Source organism: Sarcophilus harrisii, chromosome 3 (genome assembly GCF_902635505.1).
Source record: "Sarcophilus harrisii chromosome 3, mSarHar1.11, whole genome shotgun sequence".
NCBI classification, from domain to species: domain Eukaryota; kingdom Metazoa; phylum Chordata; class Mammalia; order Dasyuromorphia; family Dasyuridae; genus Sarcophilus; species Sarcophilus harrisii.
Window position 1 is genome coordinate 256,046,600 of NC_045428.1, and position 24,257 is coordinate 256,070,856.

Below are 24,257 nucleotides of genomic sequence, written 5' to 3' on the forward strand. Positions count from 1 at the left end.
GGGCTCCAACCACCATTCATGTAGCCATCTTAAGCAAAATTGTGAGATGAATTGTACTGTTCACAGTTTTCATCTGGTAGTAGTGTGGGGAAAAGGTCAGAGACTCTGGGGGTGGCTCTTAAATGTTCTTCTGGTTTGGTTGAGGACTGGGTAGATGATAATATGGTGGGAGCAGTAAAAAAATAAAAAGGTTGTGGCTGAGACTTTGGTCAGCCCAAATCTCTTCTCTAGGTTGGATGGGAGCAGGGAAGCAGAACAGCCTTCAAGCCTGCTGTTAGTTCCTCCCAGCTAAAGGAGAGGGAGAAGAGGGCTCACACAGGATAAGGATGGTCAGCCACCCTCCTCCTCCAGTCTAGATGGGAGGCAATAGAAGAAGGTGCTAAGCCATCACTAGCCTGATCATAATGTTCTCTAAGATGAAGACTGGGGAGCAGGAAGATTACCATATATCAGGCATTGTGCTAGGAAATAAAGAATTAAACAACAACAATTAAAAAAAAAAAAAACTTTGCCAAAAAGGAGCTTATATTCTTGTCATGGGGACAATATGTATATGGAAAAGTGTATGTAAAATAAACATGAAATATTGGAAGAGGAAGGAACCAGCAGTTTTGGGGTTGGGGTGGAAAGGGTAGGCATTTCAGCAAAGGTCTCATGGAAAAGAAATTACATTCATGAAGAGGAAGAGGTCAAAAAGTACATTCCAGTCATGGAGATGAGGAACAACTAGGTCAGTCTACTACTACAAGGTGTACAAAGTAATAGTTCTGAAATTGCAAATCTAAGTCATTGAAAGGATACTGGTGACCTTGACTGAAATAAAAAATTTCACAGAAGGTAGATTTTGATAGGGGGATGGGTTAGGACATAATAAACTCTATTTTAGATAGGTTGAGATGCTTGTGCAACATATAATTTGAAACATCTCATTAGTATATGATTTCAAGAGAAAGACCAGGGTTAGTTATATAGATCTTGGAATTATTTGCATGGAGATGACAATTAAACTCAAGGGAGTAGATGAGATAATTGATCAAATATAAAGCAGGAGTCAGGAAATCATAGTTTCATGGGAAGCAAATCTGCCTGCCACCTATTTTTGTACAACAAACAAGCTAAAAATGATTTTTATATTTTAAAATATAATACAATGTATAATTATAATAAATAAAATTGTATTATATTAAAAAATGTAAAAACCATGGCTTAGCTGGGGACTATACAAAGACAAGAAGTAATGAGTTTTGTTTTAGCAGGAAACAGTTTGCCAAACTTTAGTATAGAAAGATAAAAAAGGCCTAGACTTGCAAACTTTTAAAAAGTTTTTAACTTTTAACTAAAGCTTTAAAAAAAGCTTTTAACAGAGCTCCTACAGTTAAAATGCATGAAAAATAATTATGAATCTTTTAACCAATGCATTAGTTTACCCAACTTTGTAACATCTGAAAATTTGATAATCATGCAGAATACATGTCTTGTTTTAGAATTTAATAATCTCTTTTACAAAAATTAAGCTATATTACATTTCATCATTTTGACGTTGATTTAAGAAGAGATTGAATTGATCTAAAGGCAGTATTTACTAAAACTTACAAATTTTTATATTTGGGATATTATATATAAATTTACAAATTTATTTTTTATAGATTATTTTCTCTCCACAATTTTAAGGTGATATATACTGATTTTTTCCAGTTGTTAGGCCTCTTTTTTCAGAATAACATGAACATTTCCCCCCAACTAAAATGAAAAAAAAAAAATTTCAAAAAACAAATCCTAAAATCTAAATATTCTGGCTCCTCTATATACTAAAGATGTTCTCCCAGAGGATTAGGAGGTAGAGAAAAGAAGATCCCGCCCCCCCCCCCCAAAAAAAAAAGGAGAAAGAGAGAGAGAGAGTTAAATAGAATAAACCGGAAGAGAAATAGTACTTAGGTGTATTAAATGTATGAGTTTTAAGAAATAAGGACCATTTGGAAGTGAAAGTTTTGCAAAAGGATCAAAATTGCTCTAAGTAGTTGCTTATGAAGCAATCTTCCACTTCTTATTACTCCACTACTCAAGAAGCTATGGGCAATATGGGTTACAGACTGATCAACCCTTAGTACCTTCTATTTCCTGCCTACCATCCAGATTAGAAGAAAAAGGCATGTTTGTTCAGTTGTGTCAAAATCTTCATGATCCTTTTTGGGATTTTCTTGACAAATTTACTGGAATGGTTTTCCTTTTCCTTCTCCGGCTCATTTTTAAAGTGAAGAGCTGAGACAAACAGGATTAAGTCACTTTCCCACAATCACAGTTAAGTAAGTGTCTGAGACTAAGATCCAGATAGACTTCCTCTTCTCCCCTGCTTTTTTTCATTATTCTTATTACATACACTATCTACCTAGTCCCTGCTAGGTCAAAGGAATAATTAAGAGCCTCCCAGAGTCATTGGCCTTTCTCACCTCCTCACTACACTGTGGAAATAGTGAACAATATTCACCTCACAATTCTGTTGAAGATGGTAGAAGGTGGTAGAACCCATGTCTCCTACAGAAAATTTAATAAATATCTAAAAAAGGCTCAAAATGGAACAATGATGTTACGTAGTAGGATTAAGATGTTCTTATTGATTGATTAGTATGGACAAACTGGAAGAATAGGGTCAAAATTAACATGACAAAATTTCTTTAACTTTTTAAAAAATTATGTATTTTTTTTTGTTTTTACATTGCTTGTCATTTCCCCCCCCCCCCCAAAAAAAATCCCTCCTCCATCCCTACCTTTGAGAATCATAAAGAATAAAAATTGGTACAGTAAAAATGTTTAACATATCAACCACATTAGATGGTATATGCATTGTTCCCTACCTAGCTAGAGTTAACCTCTTCTGCAAAGAAAATACAGAGATGAGATTTTACCTTTCTTTGCTAAGGACAAGCTGAATCATCATAGTTATATAGTTCTTAGTTTCATTTAAAATTTATCATTGTTCTTTCTGTATATATTATTGTATAGATTGCTTTCCAGAGTTCACTACAGTTATTAGCAAAATGAGAGTTCCAGAATGCTTATTGAGACTGTATATTATGGCACAAATCTTCATATGCAGCTTCAGATTATGAAAACATAAATATTCCTTGTTGACTGCAGTTCAGTACCTACAGGGCCTGAGTCTCTGAAGAATTTTAAAGAGAAATCACAAAATTGTCAATGAAGTTAGACCAATTTCATTTTATATTTTTGGGGACTATATTAATATGGAGTACTCCCAGTGAGGAAATTTCTCCTGTCATTGAAGAGGGGCAATTGTCATACAACTTATATACTTAGAGAGTTATCTGGAAATACAGAGAAAATGAAGGGGAGGGTGGGCAGTAGAGAGACAAGTTAACTTGGAAGAGAATGTAAATAAATGAAGAAAAAAGAATCATGAAGTGATTGTACCTGATTTTAACGTGTTGTCTTTAGAATCTTATAGTCCATATCTACATGAATATTTGAGAAATCAATTCTATATTATTTTTCATTTGCAGAGTGCTGATACTGGTTATTCTTTACAGCTTCCGTTTTGAAACAGTATTAGTGTTGTTATCTTTATTTTTCAAGTGAAATGATTTGAGGCACAGGACCCAGAGCCAGATTAAAAAATACAAGTACAGATCAGAACTTAGAATTTATAGACTGTCCAAACTTTCTATATATTCCTTCTATATATATGCAATCTCTAGCATCATAAAATATTATTTAGCTTGATATTGTTCTGTTTTCTTTATGTTGGCATTGAATGAACATATTGACTCCTTGAGAGAAATTATAGACTGCAGACTTATGCTTGATAAATGGATTTCCTCCCTTCCTCTCTTCCTTCCTCCCCTCTTCCCTTCCTTTCTTTTCTCTTTCTTTCCCTCCTACCCTCCTTCCCTTTCTTCTTCCTTCTTTCCTTCCTTCCTTCCTTCTTCCCTTCCTTCCTCCTTCCTTCCTTCCTTCCTTCCTTCCTTCCTTCCTTCCTTCCTTCCTTCCTTTCTTCTTTTCTTCTCTTTCTCCCTCCCTATTATTAGAATATTAGTGAGATGATGGGTTCATCTGGGAAATTACTGGGTTCCTCAGTCATATTGTTTTCCATGTATATGTACATCATATAAAAAACAGCCAATAAGTGTTAGGATTTTAATGTCTGTATGGAAGATTTAAAGTCTCACCAAAGTGTACAAAGTCTAGTTAAGGGCTGAAACAAATGATATAGAGAAAACAAAAGGGTGAGTAGTTACCTGCTCATGCATTCATCGTTCTGTATTTTTAGTACATATAGATTCATGCAAGAATCATAGTATTAGGTCAGACCTTGCTCAGCAATTCAGCATTCAGACTTAGGATTTGAGTACAATAAGGCGCTTGTGAACCATAAAATACAATGAAAATTCCTTATTTAGAATGACGTTAAAAAAATGTAATTCCTAAAGTTGAGGGTGGTGGAGAATGAAACAAATAGCTATGTAAGCGCATGTGAAACACCATTTCCTCCTGCCTCTGTATTCATATCAGTAGTCATTGGGAAGTCTGCCAAATCCCCAGATTCCCTATAATTTATGCTTTTTATATTTCATGTATCAAAGAAGCCAAATGGCCTTCCTGCCCCCTTAAGTGACCTGCACGGCCTTAGTAAAAATGGTCCCATTTTTACTGTATTTGAGTTTGGAGTACCTCCTGACCACCTCTTTTAATGGATAGAGAATGGAACAATAAAGTTATCTAAATTAATCTTTATTCTAGGAGAAGTGGTGAGAGCTAACTACCTCTAAATCAGTACATTAGTTTTCAGTATTAAATGGAATATTTTCTGTTATTGTCTAGTTAATTGTATAATTTAAAATATGCTTTACTCTACAAAAAATTCTAGTGCTTTGTTGCATATCATTTTATGATTTTTCAATAATGTGTCTTTTACGTGTGGCAAAAATTTTATTTTTTTTTTTAGGGATATATATATTTTTTTATTTAATAGCCTTTTATTTACAGGATATATGCATGGGTAACTTTACAGCATTAACAATTGTGGCAAAAATTTTAAACGAATTCTAAAGGAATGTTGTAAAAAAAGCTTAAAGCTCCCATGAATTTTTGCATAAATGTATAGATTAGGAAAAAAAAAAGAAAAGCTGTTAATACTCTCCTGATAATTCTTGTGGTGACAGAGTATTACAAAATGCCACTTTATTCATTTAAATTTAAAGGCAAACAAGTTTATCCACATTTATTGTAACTTTGACTCCTCCAATAATGTCTGCCAACATTTTTATTAAACTTCTTAATGTGATTGAGGTTAAATTAACTACTGGAGGAAAATGTTCTATTAAAATAATTTAGAAATTAATAGTTTGAGATAATGGAAAGACTACTGAACATTGATCAGAATATTGGATTTGATTCCTAGTCCTATCACTTACAACTAATGTGACTTGGAAAAAGTGAATTAACTCTCTGACCCTCAGTTTCTTCATTGGTGAAAACGTGTGAATGACACTTGACTATTGTGAAGATCAAATGAGAGAAAGAAAAGTACTTGTTAAACCATGAAGTATCAAATAAATGTGAGGTATATTGAGCCTCTAGAGCCTACAACTTGTCTAGTTTTAGTATCTCCCTGTGAAGACCGCGTATTTTAAAATCAGTCGGAGTCATCAATTCAGGTTAGGGGAAAATCGTCAGTCTTTATTCTCAGTGAAGAAGGATCGGAGGTGGAAGAAAATCGGCGATAGCAATGTGTGTAGCTGAGTCAAGAAGCTAGCTCGACCAGCAGCCACACGACCAGCAGCTAGGAGTATCGAACCCAGGCCCAATCTCCCCCAGCTTCTCTTCCTGTCTCTCTCTGCTTCCACCCACCAAAATCATCATTTCCTATACAACACATCAGGACTTGCATGGAGAATGGGCGGGGGCCATTCTTTATCCAATCATGTATATTAATAGAGTATAGCCCAATTACTGTTTAGCCTCACGTACTTGGGACCTCAGTGCATCAACTCAAACCTCAGCCCATTACATCTCCCCCAACTCTTTTCAAAAGATAGAATAAGAAAAAGGAACATGAAAGAGACATCCTCTGAATTGAGTCTCTTGAAGACTTTTAATAGGATGAAGTAAGAGAATCAGTGTGATGTAGGTATGAGGGACAGGTCATGAATTCATTAAAGAGTAGAGAATGAAATGTTGACCTCTACCTGGAGTGTGCACCGAGAATAGTATAAAATAAGATGGGAAAATAATCATACTCTAGAGGACCTTATGTGTAAGGCTAAAGAGTATGTTTTTTATTGCATATATATTTAGATCTCTAAATACTTTTTATTAGAAGCTGTACATGATCATATCTCCATGTTAGGAAGGTTATTGTGTGGAATGTGGATTGAAGAAGAAAGACTAGAGATTGTGAGATCAGTTTTCAGATCATTACAATAGTACAGGTGAAGAAAAATTATAATAACAGTTATATAGTTTTCAAAGTGCCGTATATGTATTGGAACTTCCCATAAAGTAACCACAATGTGATTAGAGCTGAAGAGATGAGATACCAGGGAGTTCTTGCTTTACTAGCATCCATCCTAATCCTCCTAATCATCCCCCTACTCCATACTGCTAACCAATGAAGCATGATATTCCTCCCAATCTCCCAAACCCTATTCTGAATCCTCACCGCCAATCTAATCACACTTACCTGAATCTGCAGCCAACCTGTGGAGGAGCCATTCATTATTATCGGCCAATTAGCCTCTATGCTCTACTATCGAGGTAGAGCGTACAACTTTGGAAGAGAAAAGCTAGGTTAGAGTCAAAGCTGACTTGAAGGTTTTAAAATTGGTTGACTGGGAGGATGGTGCTTTCAATAGAAATAGAAGATTTTGTAGGACAGATGAATTTTGCAGGCATAATAATATAGATAACAGACATCAGTTGATTTAGTTCACTAGCATACCAGACACTGCACTAAATGTGGAGGATACGAAGAAGGCAAAACACAGTCCTTGATCTTGGGGATTATGCAGTCCAATGGGGGAGACAGGTTGACAGATTGTTGATGTTACCACCTGAATTTCTGACAGCAGTTTAGAGTTTGAGAGTAGATGCAGGAATAACACTTGTATAGATCATATCAGTTTTATTTCTGTGCCAGATCATAAAAGGAAGGTCCCTCAGGACACAGCACCAATATATGTACTCTTTCTGGATATAATAGAAAGAAGGGGGAACTTTCTAGTTATTTTTTATCAAAACCATATTTTATTGATCTTCTGGGATGCCTTCTTTGTCCTGGTTTTTGGCCTTGATGGCATCATTGCACTCAATCTCAAACATGAAGATCTGAACTGTCTGGGTCTTTTACAAAGATCCACCTCTCTACCATGCCCTGCCTACTACTTGACTGTGTCAGTGATTTAAAAAAAAAAGATATGCCATTCAGTCAATAAATATTTATTAAGAGCCCATTAGGCCAAGTTAAGTGCTAAGCACTTTACAAATATTATTCCATTTGATTTTCACAACAATCATTTGAGGTGAGTGCTATTCTCATCTCTATTTTACAATTGAGGAAACTGAGGCAAACATTGTATAATATGCCCAGGGTCACATAGCTAATAAGTGTATGAGGCAGGATTTGAACTCAAATGTTCCTGATTCTTTAACCTATGTTCTATCCACTGCACTACTGCACCACCTATGTGGAAAGGAAGAAATTGAAGCTCATTTATAGATTTTGGGATCTTTCGAGTAGAAATGATATTTGAAATCTTGGCCAAGAAATTGTAGAGTGAATAAAGAAGAGAGCTAAAGATAGAGTCTTGGGATCCAGTATGGATCCCATAAGTTTTGGGAATTCCTCATTTCCTGAGATTTTCTGTTCTTGTTTTAGGTAATTATGACAGGGAATAGGGACCTGCCATTTCATAGTCACGAAGTTCTTCAGGGTGAGAGAATCCCTGCAATTTTATACTCTGTCTGCTACTCATGGTCTTAGTTTCCCCTTTCTTGTTTCTCTGCCATTTCCTTTAATACTTTCTTCTTGGTAGCCTTTCTGGCAAGAGCTGCTGGCAAACAGCAGGGCCATCCTATCCTCCTTCTGTCAAACTTGCAACAGATTTACTCCAACTCTGGTGCTTTACGCATCAGATCTACTTCTTTATTTCCCTTAGAATTCTCTGAGTTCCTAGTCAATAAGCTGAAGGTTTAACCTTTCCCTTAAATATACTCCTGCCTTATTTACAACTGTCTCACTAGAACTAAAATTTGTGTCATGATCAGTTGTTTTAAGTCTTATACTCTGTGTTTCTTTTCTGCCTCTGCAGTTTCCTTGATAGCTCTGGTATTAGATAGTACCATCTGTGACCTATTGATACATTTGCTCTTCTCCAGTTCTCCTTGTCGGTTGGGGATTTTCCTTTTTTTGAAAACGTAAGACAAACAAACAAGGGTCATAATAACATGTGCCATAATTACATACATACCTACATTATTTTGAAATTAAAAAAAAAAAAAAAGGCTAGGGCTTTCACCTGTAAAATTGCCCTGAGTAACAAAGTCAGTGTGTTTAAGGAGTGGGATGTGAAAAATCAATGGGATTGGTTATTGTGACTTCAAAGCAGACAGGCAGGCTCTGTAGTTTCTTTGCCATGCTGCCTCTCTTGTGTAATCATAGCTATAGAAATATGGCCTGAGTTTCCATTTTATACTAGACAATAGCAAAACAAATAGCAGAACTTTTAATTAGGATATAATCACAAAGTAAATATCTCATTACATGAAAGATTTGTGATTTTTGTCCACATGAGGAAATTCTGGCATGAGATATCTCTCCATCAATACATATCACAATTTATCTATGTTAAATACTAGGGAGCTGCATTTTCTCATAAAGGCTAAGTGATATTTTTATAAAGTAGTATAATCTGTCTGGGTTGCAACTCTGGTTGAAGATGTAATAATATTCATCCTATAACTCATATTTGGTATAGAATCTTTGTAACTCATTACACAGAACTACATGCATCTATAAGACAAAAGAACTTTCCATTTTCCCCCATCTTCCAGGATTGTCAAAACCTTTTTCAACCAGCTCTCTGTGAAGAATCTAGAAATTCCCTAGTATTTGGGTTAGACTGAGCAATTCCTTTTAATTCTAGCAATCAGAGCAAGGCAAATTACTTTGCCGCTTCAATAAGCATTTCATTCTCAATGAAATAACAGATCAAATACCTATCCATAAAGGGAACTGTTATGAATATTTTGTTACAGATGATACCTTTCTTTCTGCCATTGACTTCATTGGGGTATATGCGTGGTAGTGAGACTGCGTTGACAAAATTATGAACTATTTAGAGACTTTTCTGTATAATTCCAAATTGTTTCATAGAATGGTTAGACCAATTCCCAATTCCATCAACAATGTATTAATTATATATTAATGCATTAATTATTTTCTCTTAACCCTCTAATATTTAATATTAGAGGTAGTTAGTAAATAGAACACTTAACCTCAAATCAAGAAGACCTGACAGCAAATCCCACTTCAGATATTTACTAGCAGTGTGACCTTGATCAAGTAAATTAGCATCTATATGCTTCAGTTTCCTCAAGTGTAAATGAAGATAGTAATAGTACCTATATCCCATGGTTTCCATGATCAAATGAAATCATATTTGTAAACCATTTACCACAATACCTGGTGCATTATAGGTATTTAATAATTTTCCCTATATTTATTTTTGATTATTTTTCAATGTCATTCAGGTTATTAAGGATCCAATTATGTGGCAAACAATATACTAGGTACTATGAATAGAAATACAAAGAATGAAAAAGTCTCTCCTCACAAAGAGTTTTGTTTTAACAGGGGAGACAGCAGGGATATATATTTACAAAGAGAGAGATTTTGAGGTGTAGGTGAAGAGAAAATGAAAGTTTTGCCGATAGCCAATACAAAGACAGGAAGGCTGGAGTTGTAGTGTCATGTGTGAGGAACAGAAAAAAAAAAAGACAAATTTGACTGGATAAAAGAGTGAGTCAGGGGAAATAATGTACACTGGGGTTGGAAAAATGAGCTAGACAGAAGAGATTGTAGAGGCAAGAGGAAACCAATAGATTTGACTGAAGAGAGATGAACAGTGTTAAATAAAGAAAATCTCTTTGATGTTAGTGTGTAGAATGTACTGAAGAGAGACTTGATTCAGAGAAATAAATTAGGTCATCATGATTGTTTAAGTGAGAAGTGATGAGATACCTCAAATAACATGTGAGCTATGTGAAAATGGAGAAAGAGTCAGATATGAGATATATGGAAAAGTAAAAATGGCAAAATTTGACAACTTGTTGGATATGCAGTATTAGGGAAAATGAAATATGGTAAGATGAAGGCTCTCCTCTCTGTAATAGGGATTCATTTTTGACTAAAAGGCTACAAATTTGTCTCTGGTACTTGATTGGCCCCTGCCTTGATTGACAAAACTTTCTGATTTAAGGGCATATAGAGTTCCGTTCTTGTGGAGTAAAGTACTCTCTGATTTGGTGGGCATTTGAAGACTTTATCTGTCATAATATCCTCCTCATTGAGTAAACCAATTTCCATATGATTGCAAGGTAGAAAGGAGGTCATATCTCGAGAAATGGGTTATTACTTATTAGATATCCTTTATGTATTAGGGTAAAATTAACTTTAAAAAAAAAAATGTTGGTTTTAACCATTTAGTGACTCATAAGTGCCTCATTTACTCTCAATATCTAATCCAAGCTAACAGAGTGCTGGTATTAGGCTTGCATCTTTAATAAGGAGCCAAAAACAATGCTTAGATAAAGAATCCAGCAGATGGGAGTAATAGTTGAACCTTGAATAGCAATACTGACATTTAAAAGAGGTCTGAATTTGGGGATAAAGATACCAACTTCTAGGGGCAGCTAAGTGGCTCAGTGGATAGAGCATCAGCCCTGAAGTCAAGAGGACCTCATTTCAAATCTGATCTCAGACACTTAACACTTCCTAGCTGTGTGACCCGTGGCCAAGTCACTTAACCCCAATTGCCTCAGGAAAAAAAAATACCAACTTCTGCCTTGGACATGTTTGAAAAGTCTCCTTGACATCTGGTTTGAAATGTCTAAAAGGTAATTTGTGGTGAAGGATGAAAGTTCAGAGGAAATTTGAGCTAGAAGTTATTGAATCCAATATAGAAATTTGTGGAATAGTTACATTTGAGGGAAATGAAATGGATAACAAATCAGCAAAGAAGACAGAAAAGAACTGGTTCAACATACATGTTGCAAATAGTAGGTAGCAAATAGTTCACAAAAACATGGAGAAAAAAACTATGGTCGGTGGAATAGTAAGAGTTTTTAATTATGGAAATGGAACATTTGTCTGTAAGGTCTTTGATTATATTGTTATGTATGGCAAAGAATAGGATATAGGATTTAAGAAGACTGAAGAATTGGAAGTTTAAGGACTTGGAAGGAGCATTTAACATGAATATTGAAGTCCCCTGGCATAAATTGGGAAAGAGAAGATGATGAGACAGCTGCTAAACTCTTTGAGAGAGGAGGGAGAATGCCTTAGGTATGATTTATAATAGCTTTCATAACTTATATTTGGGTGGAAATTTTTGATTCAGTCCATTTCAGAGGAGAAAGATTTGCTGAATGGTGAAGAGATTCTGGATAGTTAGTTGAGAAAACCCTGATAGGGTAGCTGGGAAGGGCATTGATGGGATCACTTTAGTCTTAAATGAGCCTTTTGTTCTTAAGTAGGTCTTTTGTTTAAATGAACTTTCCATTACAGTCTCATCCCAGGTAGACCCACCTTTACTTATCCAATTAGAAAAACAAGTTATAATGTCAGCCTTCAGAGCTGATAGTTCAAGGCTCAACTCCACTAGTAAATTGCATTTGAATAGGTTTTCCTATTTTCCAGGCCAAAAGCTTTATAACTGACTCCATCACCTTAACATAACTATAAAAGATCTGTTCATGGTGTAAATCTTTGCTAACTCCTTTTTAGGACTAGCCCATCATGGAGTGATCCCATCTTATGGTGGCTTTCTTATTGATATAGCTAACTTTTAGGGTGTTAAATCCATTTTTGTATTAACCTGCCAATCAATGGTGTAATCCCCTTTCCCTGCTTACCCCTTTTGGGATTAATCTGATAAACTTCTTTCTGGATTTAGCCCACTATTCAAAGGTGTACTCCTACCTCATGACCTCTTGGTATCTTCCCTTTAATGACTTCTTCCTGGTTAATTGTGAGTTCCACTAAGGAACTTGTCTTTCCCTAGTTAATTGTTAAAATCCCTTTCCTTGTTAACTCCTCTGTGCTATTCACATAATAAAACAGCAAAACCTTTGTAACCTGTGATGGATGACTGACTTGATTTCTTCAGTTCAATTGAACTGTAACTGAACCTTATTATACTATTTTCATGTAATATAATATATTATAATATAACATAACATGATATAATATAATATGATATAATGTAGTATAGTATAATATAATATAGTATAGTATAATAAATATAATATAATATAATACTCTCCCAAAACCATTCCTGGTGCTTATTTTATTTCAGTGGTGTTTAAATTACAGGGTAAAGTCAGACTCTCTCCAACCAGGCCACCTAATAATGGAATGTAACCTTAGTACAAGGTGATACCTTAAAACTATATTAGGAATACAAACTGGTGTTACAAATTGTCTCAAAAGAATTTGTAGGCTTACATATTCTCTAAATCAAGAGGCAAAGATTTTATGACACTATTGATAGTGGCCTAAATCCATAAGGATTTTTAACAAAAAGGTTTTAGGAATTAATAAGGGAAAAAGCAAAAGTTCCCTAACAATAACTAAGAGGAAGATGTCATTAAAGGGAAGATGAGATGGAATTAAGCCATTGACTGGTGAGCTAACTACAAAATAGTGTTAGCATGCCCCCAAAAGTTAGTTATAAAAAGGAGAAAGACACCAGGAGGCCGACATATACCAGTGAGTAGTGGGCTACATTATAAGAGAATTTAGAGACTTTGTGAGGTACAGTTAAGTTCTTTTATAAGGGAAATATAACCTCCAGTATTTGACATCAAAATTTGGTTTTTGATTGGATATAGTTACCAGAAACCTCCACCTGAAGTAGCAGTGTAATAAAGTCCACTTAAACTATTCAAAATTGAAAAGGTCCACTTATAATTCTATCAGTGTTTTCTCTGCCAAACACCATGGCTATCCAGAACCTCATCAATGGTAGTAAAATTGAGTGTACAAAAGGGAAGCAAAAGTATTCTAACTTTTCCTCCAGGATCAATATGTCAGGTACATGGTTGAAACACAGCTGGGATAGCAGGCCCAGGGATGTGACATCTTGGGGATGGAAGTGGGAGCCAGGTATTAGTTAAGATTAGTTTTTTGAAAGAATGTGAGAGAAAAAAAAATTCCTAATGTATTGTGAAGTGAAATCTCAGTGTTATTTTCCATTAAAGTGTTTTTTTTTTTTTTTTAATCTGGTCACGGTACATTTTAATTTATTCTAAAAACTATTCCTCTGTTGACCACTTTGATCTCAATAAATGAAAAGCAAAAGTTATTTGCTGAGAGGGATAGGTTGGGGGTGGAGTGGTTTTAGGGATTTGTGGAGATAAACATTGGGAATGGCTGCTGGGGGATTGGGTTAATTTTGTCTTTCCTATCTCCTCTCATCTTCCAACATATTTCAGTTCAAATTCTTTATTTTTAAATAAAACTAAATTTCTATTGATTCTTCTATGTGCATTTTTTCTAGCTCTTGATTAAAGTGTTTCTATGCAAAAATGTATTTCTGACTTCTTTTCAAAAGCATATCTACTCTTTTCTTTAAATAAGAACTGATAGTTTAAGGCTTAACTCTACAGTAAATTGTATTTGAATAGTGTAATGTCCTAACTAGCTTTCTGGAGGATCTCTGTACCAGCCCAAGTCCTTGATCTTAGAAGAGGAGTGAAAAGGAGGGACTCACCTGGTTGGTCAAACATGAAGTCTGTTTATTCCAAATTCTCTCAGCCTTATATATTCTAATATCCTTATATAACTATAGTACACTACACATGTGCTAACCATATACTGAGCATACAGGACCACATGCACAACTTGCTTTTGTGTGTAAATGTCTCTTTGCCACTTGGTATCACTCTGCTTTAATTATAACACAGGTTGTCATCACCCCCTGACTTCTCAGCAAAGCTGAGAGCCTTTAAGGGGAAATGAGGAGCTAAACTAGACACTGTCAGCAAGGTTCCTTTTACTGGACTAAAGGGTCTTATACCTCATCCAGGGTTCCCCACTATCTATGGCTCTCTACAAAATAGTATTGAGGTTCAAAAGAAGACTCCAAGAGGGTGGGATCACAAACCAATACCTAAAAAGAATTTTCAGGCGTCAACCCATCTCTAAGTTAAGGAGCAAAGTTTATTGTAATAGTAACACCAATTGAAGCAGGCTAAATTCCAAAATTATTTAGTAGAACCAGGAGAAAAAAGATGAATTTATAGGACAAAATTAGAGACCAAAGCTTCATGTTATTTATTTACTAATTTTATGGTTTACAGGTAGGTTTGAGGGATGGTCTATTCACTATTGTCTCAGGAACTTGGTTATCACTGATCAGTCGATTTTCTACAGTCAGCAGTGTTTATAGGACTATCCTAAAGCCAGAAGATTTTGTAATCATTGGCAGATTATTAGAACAATAGCATTCTAAAGTCAGGGGACTTCAGGATTACTGCTATATTTCCTCTAGAAGCTGTATCCTATCAAATAGATTATTTATTTGCCAGGTCAAAATCATTATGATCAACTCCATTGTTACAACTCAACATAACTATATAAATTACATATTCATCTTTATATTTGCCTAACCTGCTTAGCATATTCATTTGTAAGCTCCTTCAAGATTTTTGATTCAAGTGTTTCAGTGCTTCAGGTTGCAAGATAGTTAAGTTTTCTTATCCTTTGTGATAACTGTGTCCTTCTGTAAATCCTACACAGAGAATTAACGATTTTATGACCTTTGATTAGGTATCTTACCATTTTGTGCATGAAACACTCATTCTGAATAGCTGCTACACTCACATTATTTGCCATCTCTTTTTTCTAGATCATATTTTTATTATTCAATATATTTTATTTCTTGCCTTTAAATTTCTGCAGATTACCATATACCATGATCCTCTTCTTTCCCTCCCCTGACCCCCAGTTTTGCTTTTTAGAGATAGTTATATTCAATGATTTATAGGTATGGAGCTTTATTTTAGAAGAAATTATTTGTGTGTGTGTGTGTGTGTGTGTGTGTGTGTGTGTGTGTGTAAGAGCAATTTAATTACACCAATGTGGACTTTCCAAATCCCAACAATATGTGCCATATTATTGTTCAATTATTCAGTTGTCTCAGACTCTTTCTGATCCTATGGATCACAACAATCCAATGCTATTCATGGGGTTCTCTTGGCAAAGGTACTGAAGTGGCATGCCATTTCCTTCTTCTGTATGTGCTGTATTATAGATAACGGCAAATGTCTAATATTATTATTGATCCTAAAGGTGTTTAAAACCACTCTGATACTTCATTTTAGTAAAAATAAGAAGGTAAGAAACGAGATTAAAAAGTAGCAAGGTAGAACAGTGGTTAGAGGACTGGATTTTTTATGAGAAAGACTTGAATTTATATTTTATAATCAGACATTCACTAGCTATATGTCAGTGGTTAAGTCACTTGATTTCTATGTGCCTTGTTATCCTCATCTTGACTTAATATTCTCATCAGTGAAATGGGAGTAATAATATCATATACATCTCAGGGTTGTTGTGAGAGTATATGAAATATCAGAAAATGCTTTCCAGACTTTAAGACATCATATAAATGTTACTATTATTGTGATTATTAGAAATGACTGGGTTTCTTTTAGACTATTGCTATGGAGTGTACACCTTGGCAAGACCCACCAAAGTGATCAAGTTTCAAATATGAGCCTCATAGTGACTAATTTTATCTTATTAGAGAGAGACATCATTTGTTATATTTGATATTTTATTTTCCCACAATTACAATTAAAAATAATTTTTAACATTTTCTTTAAAATTGAATTCAAAATTCTCAGCCTCTCCCCTCATTGACAAGGCAGGTAATTTGATATAGATCATACCTATATAAAGTCATGCAATACATATTTTCATAATAGTCATATTATTTAAAAATAGACCAAAATAAATAAGCTAAGAAAAATAAAGCTAAAGAAGTATGCTTCAATTTGTATTAAGACTCCTTCAATTCTTTCTCTAGGGATAAGAATATCCCTCTCTCATCACCCCTTCAGAGTTATCTTGCATCATTGTTTTGCTAAGAATAGCTAAGTCCTTCACAAATGATTATCTTACAATATTGCTGTTACTGTATACAGTGCTTTCCTGCTTCTTCTCATTTTACTTTGTATCAGTTCACATGCATCTTTTGAGATTTTTCTGAGGACCTCTAGCTCATAATTTCTTATAGCACAATAGTATTGCATCACAGTCATATACCACAATTTATTTAGCCATTCCCCAGTTGATGGGCATCCCTTCAATTTCTAGTTCTTTGCCAGCAGAAGAGAATTGTTATAAATATTTTTGTACATATAGATCAATTTCCTTTTTGTTTTTATTAAATCTCTTTTGGGACAAGATTTAATAGTGACATTGGTAGGTCAAAGGATATGCATAATTTTCTAGACATTTGATCATAGCTCCAAATTGCTTTACATAATGGTTGATTCAGTTCACAATTTCACCAATAATGCATTGTGTCCTAATTTTCCCACTTCTCCTCTAACATTTGTTATTTTCCTTTTCTGTTTTTATTAGTCAATTTAATAAGTGTGAGAGATAGTGCCTAAGAATTGTTTTAATTTACATTTCTCCAATCAAGAGTGATTTAGAGCATTTTAAATATGATTATAGAAAGCTTTGATTACTTCATCTGAAAACTATTTTTTTCATCATTTTTCACTTGGGGAATAGCTCATGTTTACAAATTTGACTCATTTCTCTTTGTCTTTCTGTCTGTCTAACACACACACACACACACACACACACACACACACACACAGCCTTTATCAGAGAAACTTGCTTCAAAATTTTTTTCATTCTTATGCTTCTAATTGCATTTCCCTCCATCCTATTTTTCCCTGTTTATTCTATTTTTTCTCTCTTTTCATCCTTTCCCTCCTCAAAAGTGTTTGCGTCTGACTCCCACCTCCCCCAATCTGTTCTCCCTTCTATGAGCACTCCTTTCTCTCATCCTCTTTTCCTCTTACTTTTCTGTAGGGTAAGAGATTTCTACACCCAATTGAATGTGTATGTTACTATTTTTTTAAGCCAATTCTCAAATTTATTTTAGGGCATTATTTAAAAGTGTTCGGAAGGATTTGGAGGAGAATTCAGCTGAGTTCTTGTATTTTCTTTACCATCTTGGCTCTACTCCAACTAATTTTAGTCAGAGCAAATCATTAAGATAGGTTAAACATGGTGATCTACAATACTCCTGACCACTGCCTGAACTAGATTAAAAAGTAAAAGGGAAATATTTAATAAAACAAATAAAAATACAACAAAACACATATAATATTAACATATGGATTACTACATCAATACATGGCCATCAAGATCCTTATATAAGGTTTAGTTTCCTTCTCCCACTACCTCTTCTTCACACTCTCAGTTTCTTATTTCCACACACGATTGAACTAAGAATTCCAAAGAACTGCCATTTGTTTTAATGAACAGAGTATCCATATGGAATGAATCACAGATATTTGATTCCATTTATTAAATCAAAATACATTTATTAATTGCCTACTACATACCTAGAATTCTATCAACTTCTGAGACTACAAAGATTAATATTTTTAAAACAAATAGCTTGCACTTATTTGTTGTATATCATTTTAAATTTATTTTTCCCCTCCAAATTTTTCATCAGTGTGTTCTGGGACATACACTGCTGAAGTTCCTCTTCATCTGAAGAATGATCCTGTCTGCTACCGAATGTTAACTCTAACAGGAACTGTAAGATCACCTAAGTTAACTTTTGACCCTCCATTTGTGTTTTTGACTCCTGTACCCTTGGGTGTAAAAACTGGGCTAGATATCAACATTATTCCTCAAAACTATTTCAGGTAAATATTTACTTAATATAAGTTTGCTATATAGGCTCCCTTCTAGTTCTGTTCTATTGATATATGTTTTAGAATAGATCATTTCTACAGTAAGGAAGAACAATTAGGAAATTCATTAATTGTGCTTTTGTATGGAAAATACAAATATAAATGAAATTGCCAAAAGTTGGTACACACAATCTAGTATAGTATGTTGAATGGAAATACTAAATATTCTTGAATTTCAAATATAAAATCCAAGCTTTGTTAAATTCAAACATGCATAAAAAACAAATGGCTTTAGATACTAGGTAGTTCTAATCAGTTCTGGGAAAAGTTCAATCAATTTAGTAAACATCTATTAGTTATTGGAGGCACAGATAAGAAAAAGATAACCTCTTTCATTTCAAGAATGTAATTCATAAAAGTTAAAAATTAGTTTTAGTTATATCATTCCAAGTCAGAATAACTAAGCTTCTGGAAAACAAACAGTACGTACAGTACGGTAAGCTATAGTTTTAAGAGTGCAGCTCCATGGAGTACCTTGAACCTCTGGTAGTCATCTCCCAAGCAGCCCAGTGTATGAGTCTGAAGTTGGGGATAGGGTGGGTTGGTGGCCCACAGAGTGCAACAAGGTAACTTAACAGCAAAGTCAGCAAAGATTCACTGTGGTATTAAGAACTATCTGAAACAAAAGTACAAAAAAGCATGGGGAAAAGACGCTCAATATATGATATAAATCTGGTATGAGATAAGTAATTTTTTCTTATACACAAAAGAAATACTAAGCATAAAAGATTCACAAGCATGCATTAACAGAGCAGGGTTCAGCAACTTGACTTTTAATTATGGTTACAGTCTTTTGGAAGGTTAGTAAATTAAACTTAATCAGAACATAAAGCATTGTGAAGGACTGCTAATTAGGGATTTTATATTTGCTTTGTGGTGCCTAAAGCACCCTGGTATATGTTTGCTGATAAAAGTGTCAAAAGTGGGCCAATCCTTTTATCTTTAATCATTTTCCCTGCTGCTTAAGCTTTCCCTAAAGTCATTCTGTCTATTGTTTGAGCAATTGTAACTAGCCACTTCCCTTATTAGACCCAGGACCTCCTGACTACTTACACCTACAAAACCTTCCCCAAACTTGCACCTTGAGAACTATATTCAGGGGGCAACTAGGTAGTACAGTGGATAAAGCACTAGCCCTGAAGTCAGGAGGACCTGAGTTCAAATGCGACCACCCATTTACTTCTTAAACTAGTTCAGGCAGTAGTCAGGAGTATTGTGGATCATCATGTTTAACCGATCTTAATGATTTGCTCTAAAACTGAAGCAGTGGGTAACCTAAGGGAAATAAAGGATTCAGCATATACCAGGCAAGTCAAATCAAAACCATCACCACTATAATTATCATCTCCCTTCAGATACTGAGGAAAATAGTACTCTGAAGGCTTTGAAAGAGCAATGCTTCCACCCCAATTGCTGACATCCATCATCCCAGGAAGTATTCCATGAAATAAAGCTTTGCAACTGCTCCTGCAGGTGCTTCAGTCACATTTGTTGAAGACTGAAAAAAGAAAATTCTTATCAGTAAAGTCCCTGCCACTGTCAAATGGTTCAACATCATAAAGTGATAGGGTTTTCTTAATGGAAATGACATTAAAGAAGAGGATTGCCATCTCTGCTTTGCTGCTGTATCCTAAGGATAATTAGACTTTTCCATCTCACTTGCAGCAGAAACCTTCTATATTGTCTCCTCCAATGGAATGTGACTTGCTTGAGAGCATAAACTTCTTACTTTTTTTTATAACTCCAAAACCTAGCACAATGCTTTGCATTTAGTAAGTGCTTAGTAAATGCTTTATTTATTTGTTATAATACTGTTACATGATTACATGATTTCACAAGGCTATAATCTCTGTATTATATTTCAACAGAACAAAAATATTCTCTTAATGGTGGTAATAAAAAGGTAGAAGCCTTTTCTAAAATAATTAGTGCATGAACTAGATTTTTTTTTACTCATTATGTTGATTTTCAAGTAGAAAAATATTTTTGAAATTTGTTATATCCATGGCTTATATATTTTAAAAATGACTGAGAGTACATAGAGAAGGTAAGTAATCTATAGGAAACCAGGATTTGTGATTTTTAAAAAAATCCTTATTTGCAAGGGCTAGTTAAAAATTTTCTCAAGATTAATTAGCATCAGCATAGAAAATGTTACAAAGTTTCAATGATTAACTTTTTATAAAGAATTAAAAAAAAAAAAAGTTCAGGGCAGGCAAGCTAATCCAGTTTCCTCATTAGGGGAAAAGGAAATAGCTTGGTCAGGAGAGTTAAATCATCATCACTACCTTTTTCCCTGAGATCCATGTTAACTGATTTGAAAAGCCTTGGTTATATCAGTCTTCTGCTCTTCTCTCAAGCCCCTCCTCATAGTAGTGCTTCTAACCAGGGCCCCATAGCCATTCGTAAGAGAGGAAATCACTGTGGAGGAACTTACCTTCCTCATCACCACCACACTACTGACTGTTGACCATCACCAACTGGGAAGTGAGTCCAAAAGCGTTTCCACATTTAGTAAGTTCTGCTTTTATCCAGTCCTCACATACCATCATCCTGGAAAGCAGTTGCATGCTTCTGTGGATTTAGTAGCCTGAATAATCTAGACAAGAAAAGTCATGCTATTAAAGACCAAATTTGGAATTATAAGTTAGTTCAACATCAGAAACTGATACTTATTGGTTTTTATTGCTTAAACAAGCTTTATGCCATATTTCTATTAATTTGGGTTAATCATATGACCTCGTTAGTTGGCTCAAGATTTACCAACTTAAACTTATTATGATTCAGTCAAACTTTTATTCATAGCTTAATATTAGTCAAGTTTTATCAGTGAAAATGATATATAACATGATATATTACTATCTTCTTTAGTAAGAATCATGGAACTGTTACATCTGAATTACTGCTGAATTCTATATGATATTCTTGAGAGAAGGAATTATTTTAATTTTCTGATGGTGTCTGAAGCACTAAGCACAGTGCTTAATAGTCTGTACTTAATAAATATTTCCTCTCTTTCTCCCTCCCTCCCTATTTTCCTTCCTCCCTCCCTCCCTCACCTTCCTTCTTCTCTTCCTCCCTCCTTTCCTGCTTCCCTTCCTCCCTCCCTCACCTTTCTTCCTCCCTCACCTTTCTTCCTCCCTCAACTTTCTACCTCCTTCCCTCACCTCCTTCCTTCCCTCCCTCCCTCCTTCCTTTTCTCCCTTCTTCCTTTCCTCTTTCCCTTCCCTCCTTCCTCCCTTCCTCCTTCCTTTCCTTCCTTCTTCCCTCCCTCCCTCCTTCCCTCTTCCCTCCCTGCCTCTCTGCCTCCCTCCCTCCCTTCCTTTCTTCCTTCCTCCCTTCCTTCCATTTATTCACAGTTATCATACAAGCAATGTAGGTAGCACAAAGTAAGGGTTTTACAAATCAAAGTTTTGTTCATTGTCCCAAATAAAATATTTTTTAAAATTTTGGTTAATTTTATGATTATAATTATGCTAATCTCAAAATTCTTTGTAATAGACAGAGAAGTTTTAGTTAGTCCAAGTAGTTTTAGAATGATGACATTGCTTATTTATAGTAGGTTGTTATAAACTTACTATAATATATAAATAAATAAATTACTTTTTTTGGTAAATATTTTGTTTATAGGCATTGCTGATGCTGATGTGATGGTACAAAAAATATTGGTAAATGTACTGAGAATCTAATATTTAATTCTTTTGAACTAACAGTTATGATTCATTTGAAAACAGGAAATCAGAAGTGTATGCCAGAGTTCCAACAATTAAGCTTTATGATGGTGATATGATAGATGTCCTTTCTGTGGATTTTCCAAATGGCAAAGTAATTGAAAACTCACCAGATGGAACAAACACAAGACTAATTTTTCACATCAGTTTTAAATCAATGAAGCCAGTGTCTTTTTCAGCTGATGTGCTATTTTTGGATGATGAAAATAACTGGTAAGGTGTTTTATAGATTATTTTGGCACTTCTGCATTCTTTAAAGGGATAGAATAATCATTAATTCATGTTTTAAAGTAGTTTAAAAAATTCCTAACAATATAGTATTTAATATTATAAATTAAAGTCTAAAATGTAACTTTGTTTTTAGGATCAATATTTTGTTGTATTTCTTGCTAATTATTTTCAAAATTATTAATAGATTATAAAAGAAATCATGAATCTTTTGTTATAGAAAATTCTATTACAAAAAGAAAACGAAAACCTATTAATTTGTAATTTTTTTACCTTGTATTTTATGTATTTGTTGAATTTCTTCCTTCAATGAATCACTCAATCAATAAGCATTTCTAAAGTATCTGTCACATATCAAACATTTGTTATTTTATCTAATTAGCATTATATGTTAATATTAGTCAACATGTTATGACAGTTTAAAAAGTTGATGTGATATTTTAGACTACCTTAAGTAAAGCCTAGTCAAAGAGTTGGAAGTTCCTAGTTCCATACGTTATTCTGGTCAGATCACATCTGGAGCATTTTGTTCAGTTCTGGGTACCACCCTTTAGGCAGGGTATAAGTTACAAGTTGAGCATCCATGGAAGAACAACCAGGAAGGGGGAGAACTTCAAGTTCATGCCATATGAAGATTAGTTTAAGGAAGCAGGTCTGCTTAGCTTGGAGATAGGCATGATAATTGTCTTCAAGCATTTAAAAAACTGTCATTTAGAAGGATTGAATTTATTTTGCTTTGCCTCAGAGGAAAGGACTAGAAATAGTAGAATTTGCTGAAAGTTAGATTTTCACTAAAACTAAAGAAAAAATATAAAAGTCCATTGTGGTGTTTCTCACTGGTGGTTTTTGGGTGAAGGCTCATTGTAGAGGGGATTGATTCTCAGTTAAGGTATGATTTGGATTAGGATTTCTTCTGAAATTCTTTTCAATTCACATTGAAAAACTTATACTGCTTATAAAGCTTTTTGCTGGGCACTGGGTAGGGATACAAGGATACGTTGAGACTCTAATTGTAAATCTATGTTTCTTCTCTGGTTCATATTTGTTCTGGACAAGGAAGGTATTGAGAAGGTCATTAATATTTTCATTTTAAAATCCTTGCCCTGAATAATGGAAAGTGTGCTCTAGCTCTAGAAAGTCTTCAAATTCTGTTTGGTTACATGTTAAATGAGTCATTTCATAGATCTTGTGAAACCACAAAAAAAGGTTCAAATAGTCTGAAGACTAATCTTTTTGTGATTAGGCATAATTTGATGGTATCTTGATTTTGTAGGAACCATGAATTAAACAGCAGCTAGGCAGTCCTGTTAAATTAATAAACAAACACAAGATGCAAATTTTGAGAGGTCTCACAGAACTGGAAAGTAGGTGACTGGAAATTAATTGGAAAAAGGAACTATGGAACAGGAAAGGGAAGGATATCTATTAAATATCTTCTATATACCTGACACTCTGATAAACGGTTAATAAATAATTTCTCATTTGATTCTCATAATCATGAGTAAAAATTAAAGGAACCAATGTTACTTAATGTGAGAAATATACATTAAGATCAACAGAGTTGGTTTAATTACCTTGTACCTGAATTATTGCAATAGATTTCTGATTGGTCTCCTTTCCTCAACTCTCTCTGATGCCAGTCTATTCTCCACCAAAATGTCAAATTGATGATCTGAATATATCAATTACATCCAGTGGCTCCCTATTATCTCCAGGACCAAAAACAAAATCTATTTTCAAAGCCAGTCATAATGTGGCCTTATCCCACATTTCCAATCATCTTATACCTTATTTCCTACTATGTACTCTTTGATTCATTTACACTGGACAATGATCTTCTTACTGTTCCTTGAAATAGATACTGTATATATCTTTATGTAAGCATATATACATATATATATATATCAGTATGGATACTGATTAGGATATATACACACATATACATATATATATATATATATATATATATATATATCTAAACACACATACATAAATATATCTCTATTTAATTAGAGCCTTGTTGGGGGAGGGAGGAAGTGGGAAAATAAAGTA

General features: G+C 34.4%; 1 protein-coding gene across 1 annotated transcript in view; it reads left to right on the forward strand.

Moving 5' to 3' along the window:
- Positions 1–24,257, forward strand: part of CFAP47 (cilia and flagella associated protein 47) — a 759,462-nt gene that overhangs the window by 157,323 nt on the left and 577,882 nt on the right. Inside the window, exons 25-26 of the mRNA XM_031959439.1 lie at positions 18,003–18,198; positions 21,981–22,190. Coding sequence (XP_031815299.1) covers positions 18,003–18,198; positions 21,981–22,190 — 406 coding nt within the window. The remainder of the gene's footprint in view (positions 1–18,002; positions 18,199–21,980; positions 22,191–24,257) is intronic.